This window comes from Epinephelus fuscoguttatus, linkage group LG21 (assembly GCF_011397635.1).
Source record: "Epinephelus fuscoguttatus linkage group LG21, E.fuscoguttatus.final_Chr_v1".
NCBI lineage: Eukaryota > Metazoa > Chordata > Actinopteri > Perciformes > Serranidae > Epinephelus > Epinephelus fuscoguttatus.
The window spans coordinates 24,328,726-24,347,615 of record NC_064772.1 but is presented as its reverse complement, the minus strand read 5'-3'; the positions used below and the strand labels follow the sequence as shown (position 1 = coordinate 24,347,615).

At 41.1% G+C, this 18,890-nt stretch overlaps 2 protein-coding genes across 2 annotated transcripts in view; both read right to left on the bottom strand.

Moving 5' to 3' along the window:
- The window catches only part of stau2 (staufen double-stranded RNA binding protein 2), a 123,611-nt gene extending 119,768 nt beyond the window's left edge, over positions 1–3,843 (bottom strand). The window contains exons 1-5 of the mRNA XM_049564651.1: positions 3,826–3,843; positions 3,612–3,668; positions 1,547–1,754; positions 1,233–1,363; positions 808–967 (exon numbers count right to left, since the gene is read on the bottom strand). Coding sequence (XP_049420608.1) covers positions 808–967; positions 1,233–1,363; positions 1,547–1,745 — 490 coding nt within the window. The 5' untranslated portion in view covers positions 1,746–1,754; positions 3,612–3,668; positions 3,826–3,843. The remainder of the gene's footprint in view (positions 1–807; positions 968–1,232; positions 1,364–1,546; positions 1,755–3,611; positions 3,669–3,825) is intronic.
- A 1,120-nt stretch (positions 3,844–4,963) lies between these two features.
- Positions 4,964–16,837, bottom strand: LOC125881531 (ubiquitin-conjugating enzyme E2 W). Its single transcript, XM_049564639.1, has 6 exons — positions 16,712–16,837; positions 15,792–15,883; positions 10,623–10,725; positions 7,563–7,718; positions 7,399–7,474; positions 4,964–7,309 (listed from the first exon to the last, which is right to left on the bottom strand). Exons 1-6 carry the CDS (start codon positions 16,724–16,726, stop codon positions 7,296–7,298), a joined length of 456 nt encoding a protein of 151 aa, XP_049420596.1. The 5' UTR covers positions 16,727–16,837; the 3' UTR covers positions 4,964–7,295.
- Positions 16,838–18,890: the final 2,053 nt, after the last annotated feature.

Here is an 18,890-nt window from a genome sequence, read left to right as displayed (position 1 = left end):
GGAAAATTAATAAATCCAATGTAAATGCTGCATTTAGAGCTGATGGCAAACATTAACTGGCTTTGTAGCTTTCAGCAATTCATTCAGCCTCACTTAAAAAGCCATTCTGCACCTGTATAATATCAGCTACTCTGGGATTGACACATTAAGTAACAAGAGCGTTTAAATTCTATCACAAGCAAATTCTTGTTGCCTTTACTTTCACCAGAATTAGTGCATATATACAGATCTTTTAAATGAGGCTCGGTATCACGTTCAATGTCACAAACGCGCTGGAAAACATGGTTAGTAGACAGTAAAAAGCAGCGCATATGATAACCCTAACCTCTTTCTGGCAGAAATCTTTTCATTTTAATACAAAGCATGACCTCTTTACTAAACCTAACCACGAATCTAACATGAGGGCAACTTTCTACCAATAGCAGAAAGCAGTATGGAGGCCAGTGAGAAAGTGACAGCGGTTGCTTCTTTCTTATATTTGTTATTTTCAGTCTCTCTTTCAAACTCAGTGCCGACTAATTTGGAACAATGTTTGAGCGCTGCTTGGATGGAGATGGACAGAATTTGTGGCTGAGATGACAAATAGTCTAGGAAATTACTGACAGCTGCACCGGAAAAGAGACAAGAATTAGCATGGCCAACCAGGAGCTTGAGCCAATAAACACCTGTGACTACAGCTGAGAAATTTGTCTCTGGAATGAATGTTGACTGTAACCTTTTCCACTTAAGACAAAAGCCAGATATTAGAGGGTTTGGGAAAGCAGTTTAATTAACGAGTGCAATGAGACCGTCTTGTTGTTGCAGTACCTGGGTTGCTGTTGATGTCCACTTTAGGGGAGCGGGGCGCTGGCCTGGGAAGGACACTCTCGTCCAACGCTTTGGCAGCTGTGGAGTGCTGGGCCTTTTTAATGCTGGTGCCCTCGGCCTCCCACACCTGCTCCCCAAGAGTCAGCTGCACTGTGAAGATCTGGAACAGTGACACCCAGAGGGAGGAATATTACCCAACAGCAACTACATTTTTACCAACATCCCTTTGGAACCCACATAGTCTGAGCTGTATCCTGCATAACCAATAATGATTTATTAAAGGACCCAAACATCTGAAACACTTGTGAAAATTAAGCATCATTGCGAGGGTGTCCCCATTTTCCTTAAGTTAGAAAAACCTTTTTCCCCCGGACACAATTTTTCTACACAGCTTTAGACTTCAGTGTCACGTCCCCATTCCTTACCTTAGCATGTGCAGGGCCTCTCTCATTGAGGAGCTTGTACTGTGGTTGGATCCTATTGAAACGGGCTAACTCATTCACCAAACACATTGGAGTTTTCTCTTTAGGGTTTGCCATGTTCTCCTGGGGCGGGCCTAAAACAGAATACATGGTATACTGAGCAACATGGTTACAGTACAAGAGACAGAACTATATACATGAATAATTACCATGTATTTGTAACACACATTTTCTAAGTTGATTGAGTGACACATCATATAACTGAAATAAACTAATTATCATGGATAAAAAAAAAAAAAATTCTGTTGGTGTTGTACCTGGCGATGTAGCAGACACAGGGGCGTCCCCATATCCGACTGCAGGAGCAGGGCAGGCGGGTGTGGGGGCCGGGCCTGTGCCGTTGACGGAGGGCTGCAGACCCAGGGATCCAGGGCTGGCCATGGCCGTCGGGGGAACTCCGGGGGAGAGGCCAGGACCAGCCAGGGGTGCTGAGGTCTGTACTTTCACTTGAGCCATGCTCTATTCCTGAAACCCAACAGCAGTTAACAACTTTAAAGTTTTTATTTAGAAACACACTAATCATTGAAACTCATCATACCACTTTAAATAGACTGAGGAGTTGTTTGATAAGAAAAGAAGTCAATAATGAAGTGTGCATCGCTAAGCATGCAACTGTCTGCACGTGTACTCAGGCTAACTTTATTCCAAACCAGTAGCTGCACAATTTAGAGCTGCGCGCTGTCATTTGACAGATTTCTGTGGGCAAAGCCTGGAGAACAGACTTCAAACTGAGCAGCCCCAGGCCTATCTCACATTCTGATCCACTGGCAGCTAATTCACCCAGACAATGAACCTTTATTTGAAGGAGCTTTGCTCATGTTACTGCTGCTAAGCTCCCCGGAAAAAAAGGAGAGAATCCTGTGATAGCAGCCCGAACAAGACAATGAACGTTCAGTCACATTTTACTTGAAGCTAAAGTGAGGTATGACGGCCTACATGAGGTAGACATGCGAACATGAACAGAAGAGACGGTCCAACAGTTAACAAAACACACATTAACTTCTTTATCTTTTTATGCACGCACACACGCATGCTAAATTTTGGTGGATGCAACCACACGCAGGTCACGGCCTGTGGCTATGCAACATAAGTAACATTATACACCGCCATGTGTTTCTCATCAACAAAGGATGGAGAGAGAATTAGTCAAATGTAATAAATTAATTATAAAGGTACAAACTGTGTCACAACGTCTTGCCAAGATGGCTCTCCACTACTGGTTCACATTAATATGTGGCAGGCACCGAAGGGAAATGAGGGAAATTCTTTCACATCCCCACAGAGGTCAGAGCAAAGGATAAGACGCAGAGCTGGACCCCTGGAGTGTGGAGAAACTCAGGGCACTGCACTTGGACACTTTGTGTTTGTGATATGCTGGCTTTGAACCTGGCAGGTGAAGGACACCGTCTCCAATCACCATTTCACCATTAAATAATCTATAAAATCATTTAATTGAGTGCATGACAAAATAAATATCTTCTTCTTTAGTCAATAGTTTGAATTCAGACAGGTGTTCAATATCACATTGGTCACTGCAGACAGTTTTGATTTCTGAAAGCATGATTACAGGTGTTTACTGTGGCCACTGTTTACAGCTGAGAGCCATCGCTGGTGTAAACAACAGAGCAGTGTCATGTCCATAAACCAACTGATATCAATCACATCCCTCAAATAAAGTACAATCTACACTCTGATTTATGACCTTAATGCAATGCATGCGGTCCATTTCGCCCTGTGTATAAATCTTAGTTGCATCTTCTGCCCCTGAGCTCCTCGGGGTCTCTATGTTTCCTGCTTTTCTCTTGCACTCTCACAGTAACATGCATAAATAGCAGCCGGAGTGCATGGGTGACCCACACAGTAACTTGAACACAGAGGTGGTGGGTACGTTAGGGTTGACTGACACAGCTACAGGGCTGTCTGCAACCCCTGAACCTTCATTACTGCTTCGCCTGTGTCCAGCTTAGCAGGAAGCTAACGTTACCAACGGACAAAACGGCGTTTCCTCCAAATGTCAGCTCCTAAAAACAAACCAACAGAAGTGGCATGCATGCGTGCTGTCACGAACACGTCGCTGTGATTTCTCCCGGTGAATATACAGCGTCTAGCCGCCTCCAGCAACGCTACTTTAGCCGGTTAACGTTCATCATGGCTGATCGGCCGAGCACCCCTCTTGCTAGCATCTCCATACCGCCCCATCCTCCACGAAAGTCTGGGGGATTTCAGCCCGCTGCAACGTGATACACGGACCGGCGACAGCGTGGCGTATACTCCAGAGACTATCCGACGACAAAGGGACAAATATTTCAGGGTATTTTTTACCTTTGTCCAGGGCCAGACCCCAGTTACACCTCCGACATTGGCAAACACTAAAGAGAACTGGATGGAAGAGGGAACAGACCATGTTATTTGTCCGGGTAAAAAAAATGAAATATGTCCAATTTGAGGCAAATCACCAGTCATTTTTATACTTCATTTATAAAGATTGTGATTCGTTTATGTGGCCAGTGTTTAGTGCTGCATATCGCTAACTTACCATCATAACAGTTTGAGGTGTCTCTTGAATGAATCGGCCACCCCCGCGGCGATGCGAATGGTTCAGTCCTGGTTTGCTTCCTCAGAGCCTGGAGCAGTGCAACTTTGATTCAGAACAAAAATGAACCTCTTCAGACTTGTTTTCTGCACACAGGGGATTCATGCGGATTAGTTTGACTGATTATTCTTTTTAAAAGGGTGCATTACACAGGAACAAGTCATGCAAGACTCTAATTTTACAAAAATAATAAGAAAAACCCATAATTAGGCCTATTTTTGTTTCTTAGAGAGGCTACTTCATTGGCTTTAATGGTGAGGTTAATTATAAAACCTACAGCTAGACTGAGCAGATCACCCTGCTGCCTGTAGGATTCAATGCCCCTGCTTACAAACTCTTTATAGGACATGAGTTTACCTTGGCTTGATTGATGAAGCCTATGGTTGAGTGTGTCACAAACCTCAACACCACAAGGTTTGGACTCAGTGTCACCAAGCGCTTGATGCAAGAAACCACATGCACTCAGTGCTAAAATGAGAAATAGTGATGACTCTGAGGTCCCACAGCTGGAGAGGGCCCACATATATTCAAGTGGGAATCTTTTTTATTATTTCAAAATGTGTTAACTGGCTCAGAAAATGTGGATCATCTGAGATTTGACACAAGAACTCCTGTGGAGAAACCACTAGATGGTGCTGCTATATAACTTTTTCTTGTCTTATGGCTGTTGTGCTTAGAAAGTTATAGCATATACAAACACTTAATGTTCATAAAGATTAAATATAGACACCTTTTTATGCGGGTAAGAAAAAATAAATACAGTTTGCATCCATGGCTTTTGTTTTCCTGCAGTAAAGTATAAGAATTCATATCTCAGAAACCCCTTTCCTATTGGTTTAGCCAACCTAAATGATCAGCATTAAATGTTTTTTCAATGACTGTTACCTAAATGTAATGTCACATGGTGGATGGTGTGCATAACATACTAAAAAAGGGACGTTTGTATGCATTAAAGTGCAAAGATTGCTTCATAAATTTGACAGTTGTACCATTTATGTGTAGACTTGCCAACCGTGACATCTCAGATACACTGTGAAGGGCTGCAGCATCCTTATATATTCAAACACTGTGCAAACCAGGGTTGAATAAAAGTGAATCTTTGCTTTTATTATTGATTATGAAAATGAACAGGCACCTATAACATGGAGCTTGCACATCCCAGAACAAAATTTCAAATATAAATAACACACCCTCATTAGTGTTGATCACTCACAACAACCTGCAAGCTAAGAGCTCAAACCACATTGAAAAGGAAAATAAAAACCTATAAGAAAAAAAAATAATAAAAACATGTCACATCCAAACTCTTGTAACATTTCCACTCAAATGTGTTTTTTTTTTTTTCAAATCTCTTCTGATCTACTGCCCACTGGGTGAAGGTGTCTCGTCCCCCACACAGATGCTGTTGTGACTGCATTTACACAATCGTTTTCTAGGCTGTCTTTTTTCCTCACAGCACGGTGACAGCAGACAAGACCGTTACAATGAAGCTAACAGAAAAAAAAAATCATTGGTTAAATAGATGTCTTTAAGTTATCAATATAATTTTTGAGATAGCGGTGTGCCGTGGTAATCTCCTCTACAGTATAGAGTATCATCACATTCACTCATGTTCATTCAAGAAACTCAGCTAGACCCTGGGAAAAAAAGCAAAATGCAATACAAACAAACTCAAGATGGAAAATTCAAGTATCTCTGACTGGATGGCGAAAAACATTTCTGTAGGAATGGAGTGATTACAGTCTGAAATGACAAAGAGCCACACAGCCTCTGGAGGTGAGCTTCGTAATATCCACCCCATGAACCATTACCTAAGTTATGGAAAGACTAAAAGTTGTCACAATGTCTGATGCCAATAAGAAAAAGTAGGGTTTAAAATTGCATGCACCCCCACTGTAAAACTACTAAACTTTTTTTTTTTATCCAACAGTAGTGTTCGATGCTGACTGTACACATCCTAATTAGCAAAAGATGCAGACTAACTTCCAATGAAATAAAGCACTCCTATTATCATTCTGCTATAAAGTAAATGCATCCTCTGCTAATTTCTTTCACATTATTCAACAATTTAAAGACTTATATACACAATAGTTTCAGACATGTTATAAGTTTACAACATAACAGTCTCTTTTGGTGAAAATATAGTTAAATTCAAAATATCTGATAGGTATCTTTTTAGAGGTGATCTCTTTATTGAAAAAAGTACCTGAGCCAAAACTCTGACCAGGGGGAATCACAAAAAGCCTCGTCTTTACGGCTTCTATAAAGACTCTCCTTTTTCGTCATTCGTTACCATTTTGGAGATCAAAACTGAGGATTTAAATTAAATAACAAATACAAAATAAAGAAAAAAAAATCCAAAATATACTGACTCATCAAAACAACCCACCCCCTTTTCAAAGTATCAGCTAGTTGAAAAACAGTACAAAAAAAAAAGAACTCGACATTTAAAATCAAACATTTTTAGAAGATTAAAGCATGAAATTAAAAAAACGGTATCATACAAATAAAAATGGATCGTGCGACAATGTTCTCTTGCAGACATTCTTTAAACGGAAGAGAGGCCGCTTGCGCATCTTCAAGGCTGGACGAGTGAACACTACACGAGTTCAGCCCAACGTTACAAGGAGACGTACTCCGAGGTCACCGGCCCACGAAGAGATCTCGCATCTTACCTGTTTAACTCCCATCTGTACCGACACATCAACCAACAGCACGGCGAGCTGCTCACCAGCTCTCAGGTTGGAAGATGAAGAAAAAAATAAACTGTTTTTACTCTTGATACAGTGGTTATAAACTGAAAACCCTTTAACCTGATAAATAAGTGGAGGACTGCTTACAGCACAACTGCAAGTTGGGAATATCGTACTAATAGTGCCTTGATAATCTAGATACTTTCACAGTGCATATAATTAGAAAAGAACAAACAAACAGATGAAGCATTTTCTTGGGGTTACGATGGTCAGATCCCTTCCAGAAAACGATTAGATTTGGATTTCTCTTTGTAGGCCCAAGCATGCATCCATCAGTTATTATTGCACAACACAAGGACCTTAAAATGCACCCACACGAAACAAAAAAGTAACAGTAATAATCTTAAAACAGGAATTATAATTATCTCACTACAAATCCACCTTGCTTGCCCGCTCGCTGCATCACTAGCTTTTTGCCAAAAAACAGCCTGTCCTGGGTGCATCTCTAAAACGTTCCGGTATTTTCGTTCTTTATTTTACAACCGACTGAAACATGCATCCAACTGCCCGCAGGCGGGGGGGAAATGCAGTCAAGAGCCTCCAGCGCGTGGTGTCCATTGTTCCAGTCAAAGGTCAGAGTTCAAAGACTGAATGATTAAAAAGTGCTTTACGTAGGTCAGTAGGACTTCTCTCTTCTACGATTATTACAAAGTTTGTACATTAGCATGTATCATCTGTGGAGGCAAGCAAAATTATTGCATTAAACGACGTCATCTTTACAAGCTTTTACGCGTGACTTCCGTGTGATGCTGAAAATACTCACCATGATACCACCATTTTGTCTTCTTTGGATTTTTGTTACACGTTCTTACATAAAACGAGTTATCAGGCGGTCGTCTCTACGGGGAAGGAAACAAAACGGGTGTTTAGAGTTAACATTTCACAAGCATATAATTTACATGAATCACTGTATGTGTTTCGTCCTACCTTTTCTTTGCAGCTGGACAACATGCTGATAATGCTAAGACAAACTGATTGCACTGAGAGGGCTGGCGACCAATCTTCCGTTAGGATAGATAGACAGATGTGACCGTTACTATACACGTGAGGGTGGACAGGTATATTCTCTCCTGTGAACATTACCTGGAACAGAAAGAAAAACAAATCACCGCTTATTAAGATTATTTACCAAATATGTCACAATAATAAGCCTAGAAAAGTGGCGAGGTTTTGAGGTATATTTAAACTGAATTGAAGGCATTTTGGTGGCCAAAGATAAGACTTGGGAGAGCACTTGTCTGCAGAAAAGTTGAGCTTTATTTTCCATTAAAGACAGAAAATAATGAGACTTGCTGTATAAGCTCAGGCTTAGCCCTCTACAGCGGCATGAGGCTCTGGGATTAGGACAGAGGGGCCGCAGTTGGGTGAGAGAGGGGAAGAGAGAATGAGAGGCTGAGAGAGGAGACACGTTTTATTAAAAAAAAAAAAGGAGACGTCCTATAAAAAGCATCAGGGGATATTCGGCGGTAAAAGGGCGCAAGAGTCATGGCTGAACAGCAAGATACATAAACTCAAGATGGAGGTGCTGGAGTACAGATGAGGGGGAGTTAGAGTGGTAATGAAGGCTAACAATGGGTTGAGGCAGTCTGGCACCAGACAGGGCCTCAAAGGAGAGTGCACATCACAGATAGGAGCAGGAGTAAAGCTGACACTTTGGGGACTTGCTTGGTTCTATTGGGTCTGAGCTTTTTGCAGAATGCTGTAGGTGATCTAAAATTTCATACTCATGTTTGTATCCTGCTGTTCGATTTGAAGGTCACTTTAGTTTCTAAATCACTGCACTTTTTAAAGCAAACCAAACCACCTGGACAACGTCATGCAGTTACAACAGCTGCTCATTTGGGGCAGTATTGCCTGAAACAACCACTGACCAGGAAGACAAAAAGCATGAGGAAGAAGAAAACCCGGCTCATCAATTGGCCAGGAACGAAAACGGAAATCCATCCCCTTTATCCGGCTTGGTCACCACAAACACAATGGAGCAACACCAAATGCACCTGCACCTCCTCACTACTCCACGTCTGCCCACGAGACATTTTCCAACCTTTTCTTTTTTTTACTAATGCTTCTCCCGGTTCACACTGTTGGCTTTGTTTATTTCCTACCCAAAATGCACTGCACTCTACGTCACTTCCTCTCTTTGGTTCACTGGATAGTCCATTTGCATTTCAGGCTGCAAGCAAACCGCACCAGAGTTCCCTTGCAAGTAAACCCAGTACACCCATTTTTCAAGTGGACCATTGTTCACTCATTTGGTCTGCACCAGAGTTTGAATGAGCGTTCTCACCACTCTAAACAAACCTAACTATCTGTGGAAGTGAACCAGAGTTCGTTTAAAGCAGATCAAATAGCGCTAGTGTGAATGCGTCCTCACTATGGTCTCCCACGGAAATTCTGATAGTTGTTCCCAGCACTTATAGATGAATAAAAATTGAGTTCACCCTCAGTGCTTGGACACAATTAGTTTTCATTATTCATTTAGTGATTGGTTTAGTTACTGTTTCTGATTGACAAATGCATCACTGAAAACTGCAGTGCAAAAAAACTACTTCTGATTGGTACACAGCGATGGAAATTCACATACACACACTTCAGACATTATTAAAAATGACAACCAATCACATATATAACATTGTCGACAGAGCTGCAGACAAAAGTGTGTTGTAACATGCTGGGTAATGCTGTGTTCAGAGCGTGGCAAACAAATAAATGTGGCATGTTTTGGATGTTTTGGTAGAAAACCTGCAGGCTTTCTTATGTAACAGAATTAAGTACAAAAGGGCTTCTACGCACATTGGCTCGAGAACATGTTCTCTATTACATGAATGGAAAGACTGTGTCTGCAAAAATTCAATTCACAGAGTAGATCAGAGAGAATTTGGGGACCTTTCTTGGCACAGTGTCACATTACCCACATCCACAGGGACTCTGACCTGCCTCACTACATGAGTATGTGTGGCACTGAACGCAATTAATAAATGATTAATTCATTCATGTTTCTTTGCCTCTTATAAACTGGCTGATACCTTTTTATTTTGTACTATTTGGGTTCTGCTTTTCCTTTTATTTCCTTATACGTCCTTCAACTTATTTAGTCACTGTAAAATTGAAAACTGAAACTAAAGCATTAAAAAAGACCTCTGAGACAAAGCTCCACAGATGCATAACCTACAAGCTGTTAATCTAAACGTTATCAACTGAGCTCCAGTAGGCCACACAGTCACAGTGTTTGTTTTGTTTTGTTTGAATTACCACAACCAATAACGCACTGTGGCCGTCAACACTCAAGTTCCCTCGGGGGCCCCAAGACGAATCCAACAGAGGGCCACTTTGACAGCTTGCCCTTCCTATTTGAGAGGATACTACTAGCTAGGTTTATCTAATTTTCTCTACACCTACTCACTCTCTATTTTTAGTTGGCCAGGCTCCTAATGAGTTAAACAAGATTGTTGGGATAAACTAATCCCCTCAACTGTGGCTTCAGTGGGAGCTCTGCACTGGTGTCCCTGTCAGTGATTCCTGGCCCCAATGTTTCCATTCCACTAACAACTGCAGAGCCAATGTGTTTCATGTGATTATAGCAGGCATCCAGACAGTGGATAGAGAGAATTGTTTACACTGGTCTTCAGTTTTTGATTTTATTTTGGAAAAGGGCACCTCTGGACACTGTACCAGCAGCACATGATTCACTATTGGGAACCACTGTAATAGTTACGAACTTATTGGACATTCAGTCGGGAAAGCCAACAGTATATCTGAAGCTAAATGGAACCAGATTCTTGGTCTGTTCATCATTGGTGTCCACACCCAGCGCAGCAGCTTGTGCGTCATGGTCGAAGCAGACAAGTCTCTCTACAGTAGGTCCTTGAGACAAGATGGTAAATGGACTGCACTTACATAACGCTTTTCAAGCCGAGAACAAGACAGAGTGCTTCTCATTTAACCACATACAGACACACTGATGGTTTCGGAGCAGATTGTGCTTACCTGAGGTGAATCAAAAGGATATCGACTACTAAATTTGAAAAGCAGCTGAAATTTCTCTCCTTCATACAGCGTGCCAGGCGCTCCCTCCATGTCTACAATCCACCTGAAAGAAAGGCACAATATTGAAACACAGACATTTCACTCAAACAAAAAGATCAAACAGTTTAGGCCACCGCTCATGACCTCATAGAGCGGCCCTGTTCTGAGTCCTTAACCCAGAGGTTAGTTAGCTTTCTGAGCCACTGGTTTCCCCTGGCTGAATAAATGGATTTGTGAGAGGTTTTGATTTTAAATGCTGTTTTGAGTGCACTCAGGTTTTCACTCTGACATTTAAATAACCAAAGCATCCAGCAGTTTGGAAATACCAACTGAGGGTTGGAGCAGTTGATTTTTTCAATGCTGTTTTTCATTTTCTACACCCTTTGACAACTTAAAAGGCTGTTGCAAAACATTTTTCAGATAATGGAGCACGTAAGACCTGAATTCCTCCTGTCAGGTCATATCAGGTTAACACCACTTCCTTTAACGACAAACCTTTACTGTGTTTTGGGAGGAAATGGGTTTCAGCAATACAGGTTGTGCTTGCATTTTTTATCTTTTCCACATGCTAGCAGCATGGCTTTGGAAGGGCAGTGTCAGCTGGTCCGTCCATCACTTTGGTCCAGACTGATATATCTCAACTACTATGGATGGATTGCCATGAAATTGACATTCATGGTGCCCAAATGGTTTATCCTTGTGACTCTGGTGATTCCCTGACTTCTCTTGTGCCACCATGACACTGGAATATCGTTCTGTCTAGCCAACTATAGGATGTGTTGCCATGTAGTTTGGTACATACATTCATGTCTCCCCCTCAGGATGAATAATAATAATTTCTGTGTCCCCCTGACTTTTCATCTAGCACCAACATCAAGTCAAAATTTCAATGTATCCAATACGTTGATGTTTGATTATGATCAAATACCTGCAAAACTACTGATACTCCCATCAGCTGTATTTTGTGTTACCCGAGTGGGCGGCTAGAGCAGCTATGTGACCCACCCACTAGCTACATGACTCGCCAAGCATACCTACACATCAGTCCATGATCAGCCCCCTTCACCCCTTAGCCTAGAAGAGTGTGTTCATGAATCCAATCTGATGTTCAACCCTTGAATCAGAGCACTGTTGTTCGAGGAAACACGGTGTTCTATTGCTACATGAATTAACAAACCATTAAGTTAAGCGCACATTTATTCCATTTGGCACTCTGCTGCCCCAACTCCCAAGACAGAGAGTGCCCAGAGTATGGTCTGCTGCGTACTCTGGAGTGTGGTGTTCTGAATAAACCAACATTACATTCCAACAGTGCTCCGAACTTATGAACTGTCCAGTTTGAGTCAGAGTATACGCCAGTACTTGGAGTGAGTATTTCCGAACGCACAAAAGTTAGCCTTTAGCTAGCCATGAAGTGTTAGGTTAAGAGAGAGGGAGTTAAGGTAGAGTTAGGGTCATGGGAAGGGTTACATCCCACTACAATTGGATCGCTGCTACGTTTGGCCTCAAATTTGTTCACTACAATGTCGCCTTGTAACAGGCTTTAGATAACGGTCGCGTTAGTGGGTCTGTCTTGTACTAGTGGTGGGCGGAGTTTGTAGGGGCTAACATGACAAAACGTGTCTGCAGCTAGACATGTTTCGTGTTATGTGCTGATTAGCAAATGGTAGGGCTGAAAAAGAATGAGATTTTCAAGGTACGATAACTTTCTCAGGAAATATCAGGGTTCCATGGTATCACAGTATATTTTGTTACACAATTTTTGCTATTATTATTATTATCATTATCAGTAGTTACAGTGATCCTAAGGGAAAGAAAACAAAAGGGTTTTAGGGGGTTGAACACTTTATTATAATTAAAAATGAAAAAGCAAATCTAATTAAAGTATGTGTAAAAAAGTCTCCCTTTAGAATAGGAAACCCGTATATCTGACAAGTCTGACAAGCAGTCGAGGAGGAAAGGAGATGTGCACATGCAGGAGAGCAAATGCACATGGTGTGATAACCATCAGTTTTCATACCATGATGGTATAACGTGAAACCGGTACACCGCTGTAACCCTAGAGCTTGGTAAATGCCTAAACCCTGCAGAGCTGCTAGAGTGGTCCTAGACTTTCAGGCCCCAATCACAAAGAGAGCGTTTTAGCAGCTGGAGGCGACTTTTTGTAAATGTATGTAATGAGGATGAAGCTTTTTGCTCGCTGTTTTTGTGTCGCTATGCACCTCGTGTTTCTGCGCTCTAGGCACCTGGCGTTTTTGCCAGAGCACTCGGAACTCCTCAAATAGAAAAAACTTCAACTAAGAGCAGAAAAGCAGCCCACGTTATCTCCGCTGTATTCCCATTGTCCAATCGGATTAATCGAGAGGTGGTCACAACAGCAAGTTTACAGTTGGTAAACAATGGAGGAGAAACTGGTGGTACTCAGTCGCTCGGCAAGACCAATAGACTCCCTGTAGTTAGTATTCCTATTTGTTATGCTAGGCCTGACGACAGATGGCACGGCAGGTTGTCAAACTGCCCCTGAGACATTCTAAAATATGACTGGAAACAGCGATCATTGAGGAGAAGCTCCTGGACCAACTGGTGGTACTCCCCGTGATCCACCCTCTGTCTTGGGGTCTTATCTACCCACACAGATCTTTGTTTTTCTGTGCCCAACAAACTATTTGCTGACAGCCTCTCGTCTTCAGCCAAAGCTAAAGCAAGTACCAGCTGCCTGAACATTTTAGTGACTAGCTTCTAATTACTGTGAAATAAAATAAATAACTTAATAAACAGTAGATTGATTACACAGGAAGGTGAGGGTAAGGAGGTGATGGGGTGGTTGCCTGGTAACAATAAAAAGGCACAGCATGTGATTTTTATTTATTTATTTTTTTTTATTTTTATTTTTACAAGTGGCGTTCAATTAAAAAAACTGCAACCTGCAAAACGCCTTCTGTGTGATCAGGGCCTAACTCATTTACTACTGATTAATAACATGCTGTACGCTCTATCTCATCATTCTGGAGTAGATGAGTTAGAAACATGTACAGAACGACTTGCACAGATCACATCTCATTATCATTAGAAAAGGATCATACAAAGTGTGTGCTGCCAACGCTGCAGTAAGTGTGTAATCAAAAGCTTTTAGTCTGACTCATTTCGGTGACATTCAATATTCAGCTGGGTTATGACAGCGGTTTAGTAATAATGTGATACTCTATTGATCTAGCGGACTCAATCCATTTTCGCCTCTATAGCCTGGCTAGAGAACTGTGCTGACTGGGCTGGGAGGGATTCAATGTCTTGCTCAGAGTGGGAGATGACTGTAAACACAGGGGCTTGATCCCGGATCTTTGGGATGAAGGACAGACTACCTGCTTAATATACCTCTATGTTCACAACCCTGAAAACCCTGGCAAAAAAAAGGCCAAACATTAATGTCCAGTGCAGAACATTAATGGGGACTGTCTGCTCAGAGGAGAAGAAAAAGGAACACTGATGGCTGCATCACAATCTCTGCCCTAATTTCCTCCAGGCAAGCAGTGCAGATAGGTCACCAAAGAGACTTGTGGCTGTTGTTCGGGTTTATTGCCTTGTGTCTCTTTCAGATCTAGCCTCGAGCACATGATCACTCAGTCCTACATACGAGGTCAACCCTGTTAATAACTTCACCCTTAGAGAGCCCAGTGTTTTCCTCAGGAAGTAGAGCTTAGAGGGAGGCAGCAGTATCACTGTACATGATGCTGCAGTACACCTGATGCCACCCACGCTCATCACAGGCAAGGACTCCAAGGACACTATGCTCAACTTGCTCAAATTCCCTATAGCCTGGTGGTCACATGATCCAGTCAACAAAAATAACACCGAGCCATTTAGTGAAAGTGGGGGAAAATTGAGTACAAATGAGACTGCAGTGCTTTATAGCAGCAGTTTACTAGTTTGCAATGGCTGACTCATTACAGCAACTGCACCATCACACACTCAACTGAAAGATAATCTAACGAGCAGCACAGAGAAACAAAGTGTACTATATAAACAAAAGCTATAAAACCAAAAACACAGTCACCTTATCAGCGCCACACGCACAGCACTGTCACTTGTGAGCTCTTTTTCCATGTTTGTTTGTTTTAAAGGATAAGGCTAACCTGAATGTCAAGTAAGCACAGACATTTGTATCTGACTTGCTCCACTGAGACACCCTTAATAATAATAATTCGTAAATCCCTACTGCTGTCAATCACCATGACAAAAAAATAAACCCAGGCTCAACAGATGTTTCAACTTCAGAACTGAAGACAAAAGACACACCCATACATATCATCTCAAACCTGGGATGCAGTGAATGAGGAAGCTAGCTGAACTGGTTCGTAGACTTGTCAATCATGCAAAACAGAGAGCATTCATCCAGTCTGACCAAGTGATTGTTATCTATTGAGGGAGATGCCATTGTAATGGATCTTCCATTGTTACTAACTATGAACAAGCACTGCAACATGTCCTACCTCTTTACAATCCAGCAAAAATGCCCTGGCAATGACTCTGACCAGGCACTAACTTTGAAAGTCAATGTCGCGCACCTGAAAGGCACTTGAATGACAGCCAGAGATTTGTCTCGAATCCCTTTACAGGACCACAACTTAGTTCATCCTGACTGCTTATCAGACACAATTTGACTCACTCGCTTCACATAATCTCGGCCGTTTAAGGGAACACCAAGACACCCAGACAGAAAGGTCAGCGAGGCAGCCTCTGTTCCTTGCTACCCTAGCCCAACTCCTGCATGCCAACCGTTAAATATTTTATAAGGATGAAGTGACACTGTGCATTAGAGACACTCTACGGAGGGGCCAGAGCTGCCAGTCACTGGCATGACCCCGATTCATCCTCACCAGTCGCTGCTGATGCTCCAAGAACTCTGCGTTATAATACCTCCTACTACTGTTAATGCAATGTTATCTAATTACATGAGCTGTGCCAAACATGTGCATCACACTGCCATATTATAGTGATGGAAGACACATTAGATTTGTGTTCATTCAAGGATGCAAACATTATAATAGTGTCCATATGTCTGCTGTGTTAAAACTGCTGCTATGTTGAAGCAAATTAATCACTTGTAATAAACATAATTGATATGTTACTTACTGTGTGATGGTGTTCTGTACACTTTTCTCGTTCAGCGTCATTCCTGGGGGTGGATCATTTTGCAGGGCTAATAACTCCTTTTGTAGCCTTTTCTGTTGGAGACAATGTTTTTTGGGGGTTTCTACCACACTTATAAATGTTGAAATATAGCCCCACAGAAAAAGTATAATAAAACAATGGCAAAGGGAAGTGGAAAAGAAATGTAATGTGTAGAAAACCACCGTTAAATATCTCAATGTCTGGATGTATGACATATCTGTATTGCTAGCTTACATCGCTAAGTGCACTTGTGGTTGAATGTAACGTTGAAACTCCACCCTGACTGATGGGACTCGTTTACTACATAAGCTAATGCAAGCGGTTTGTGACACGTGAAATGATAAGTGTTACACATAGCTTATGAATAAATAATTTATAAAGTAGACTTTATGTTTTCCTACATTAGATACATCTGACTCCATTAACACAGCTATCTTAAGGAAGCGATGCACCTGTTCAGCTCGAGAGGAAACTAGAACTGCTCAATCTGCGCACTGTCTCGTTAGCTAGCTAACGTTAACGCCAGCTAACAGCAGCTAGCACTCATTTTAAAACACTATAAAGAATATTAACTCATAGCGTAACACTCCTTGAATTATCGTGTATGTGTTGCTGTGGTAAAAATACACCGCCAGTCCGGTTTCTAAGCTAGCCCTGACTTGGCTCTGTTGGTGATGATGCTAACGTTGGTTGTGTTGCTAGCAAACACCAGGCTAAACCGGAACAGTTTCGTTTCAGTTTCGTCGCTTTTACTTTAAATGTCAGCACGACTTCGATCAAATACACGCACGTAAACGAAGTGGTTGATAAACTACACGGGAAAAGCACACTGAAGGTCAGGTAGATAATAAATATGCGATCGCTGTCAATTGTATTCTTACCTGCATCGACGCCATGATGGAAACCCCCCTGCATCAGCGCAGAGTGGAGGACTGTACGTCAGGCGGTCACGTGACAGGAGTTGTTTTGACAGAGGAAAACAAGCCGGTGATGTGCACAGTCAGTCAGAGCCGAGACCTCTCACCTCTCACTCATAACATGTCTTCACTTGACATAAAAATAGCGGGTTTATAACAGAATGTCATAAGATGAGAAATAAATAAATGAGGTGTTGAAATCCACTGAGGTCACGTGGGTCAGTGTCCTCTGCTCAGTGATGGGGATGACCTCCCTGACATCCCTGATCCAGAGGGTTTGACATGTAACAGGGATGACATAGATAAGTGTTTACACTAATTTTACTGTCTTTAAAAGCTAGCCGTATTAAATTAAAACATTTTTAAAGGTGATTGTGTGAGTATTATTCAGCTAATATCCACACTATGATGAAACTGGTTCTTTTACTGTGAAAATGAGGCCTTTGATATGTTTGTGTGCTCTAAGTCATGTTTAACTGCTACAAACATCTTTATACTATTGGTTACTATGTTAAATGAATGTTAAATCCTCCTAAATTAATACCACTTAAAACAGGACTCTATGTGTTTTAACATGTTAAAGACCAATATGAAGATACGAAAAATCTGAGCATGAAAAATCCAAGTTTTGAATATTGATTTAACAGGATTAAATGGTGTTGGGTGCTGTAATCCTCAAGTGCTGTCAAAAAGAGTGTTCTAATGCTGTCCTGCCTGTCGGAGCTAGATTAAATGAAGTGTTTGTAATTGATATGTTTTTCTAAGCCTAATTTTTTCATACAAGTAATATTCATACTAGTTATAATAAACAATTTGATTGTTTTTCCCATCTTTGCTGAGCAACATTTTTGTGGAAAAGGAATTAAAGGCCTGTCCCAGATATCAGCTTGTTAACTCCAGTGATTTAAGCAAATAAGAGTTCAGGCTACCGGGAGTATAACTCCTAAAAACGTATTACCTTTTCAGATTTACACTAGAGGACATGGAAAAAAAATGACTATGATTTAAGAAAAAAAAAATCAGAAAAAATGACAAGTACAAGTTTATGGCCATGATCTTAAATTCTGAATAAATATTACTTTAAATGTGGATGTGGTTGCATGTCACTACATGGCATACTGTAACCCTAACGTTGATAGTGAATGTGGAAAGTCTCTTAAGTTGATATGAGCTCTTAAGGAGCTCATATCACTTTGCACAGGCTAGATTGTATAAAGCACAGGAAGTATATCAATTTATCGATGTGTCAGCAAAGTTCAGAATATTTTATTCAACTGAACTGTAATTTGACTACGGCTCCTAAGGTTTCTATAAAAAAAAAAAAAAAAAAACTTCACCCAAGAGCCAATGTTGGCTGAGATGTGATATGAGCTCCTGCCTGATATGTAACAAGCCAGATAACAGCTTAAGAGACTTTCCACATTCACTATCAGCTTTAGGATTATAGTATACCACTCAGTATCATGTAACCAGTTAAAAATTTGTTTGACACAGTGTGTATGATCAAAGTAATATTTATTCAGAATTAAACTTGCACTTGTCATAAGTTTCTTTAACCACAGAGCCACTTTTTTCTACTTCCTCTTGTGTAAATCTGAAAAGTGCACACCTGAAATAATGTTACCTCTTGTCCATCTTAAAAAATCAGAAGCATCCTTTGTTAGTTGACGCACCAGTGCTTTGCTGGCACAGCGCAGGCACTGATAAAGTCCTTCCAGCCTGTGAGACCTGATTGACAGTTTCCCAAACTTGATTTTAATCCAATATTTGGTTTTCTGTTTGAGAAACCTGCACTAATTACATTTAAAAATATACACGAACCCGTCTGTGACATAACATTTTCTTGTAACACTAATTCAGGAAGTGTTATTACCTCTTACAAATGAGCTGGGTATTATGAAATATGTTAATTTTGTAATATATTCAAAAAACCTTTGAATTTGAATGTTTTCCTGCTGTTAATAAATTACTGTCCCAACAGAGGATTCAGCATATCTTCTACTACGTTTGTTTCTTCCAAACATCCCTTGCAGATGAGTATTGATATAAGCATTCTTCATAGATATATTATAGTATGAAAATGGCATTTAAAGTTGGATGCATTTTATGTGGAACATGCACAGCAAAGTAGCAAATAGCAATA

Excerpts from the sequence above, each read along its gene's own strand:
- LOC125881531 (XM_049564639.1), bottom strand. Across the intron at positions 10,726-15,791 it reads GTACAGAACACCATCACACA|GTGGATTGTAGACATGGAGG; the intron begins GTAAGTAACATA and ends CCTTTCTTTCAG. Across the intron at positions 7,475-7,562 it reads TGTCCAGCTGCAAAGAAAAG|AGACGACCGCCTGATAACTC; the intron begins GTAGGACGAAAC and ends CCTTCCCCGTAG.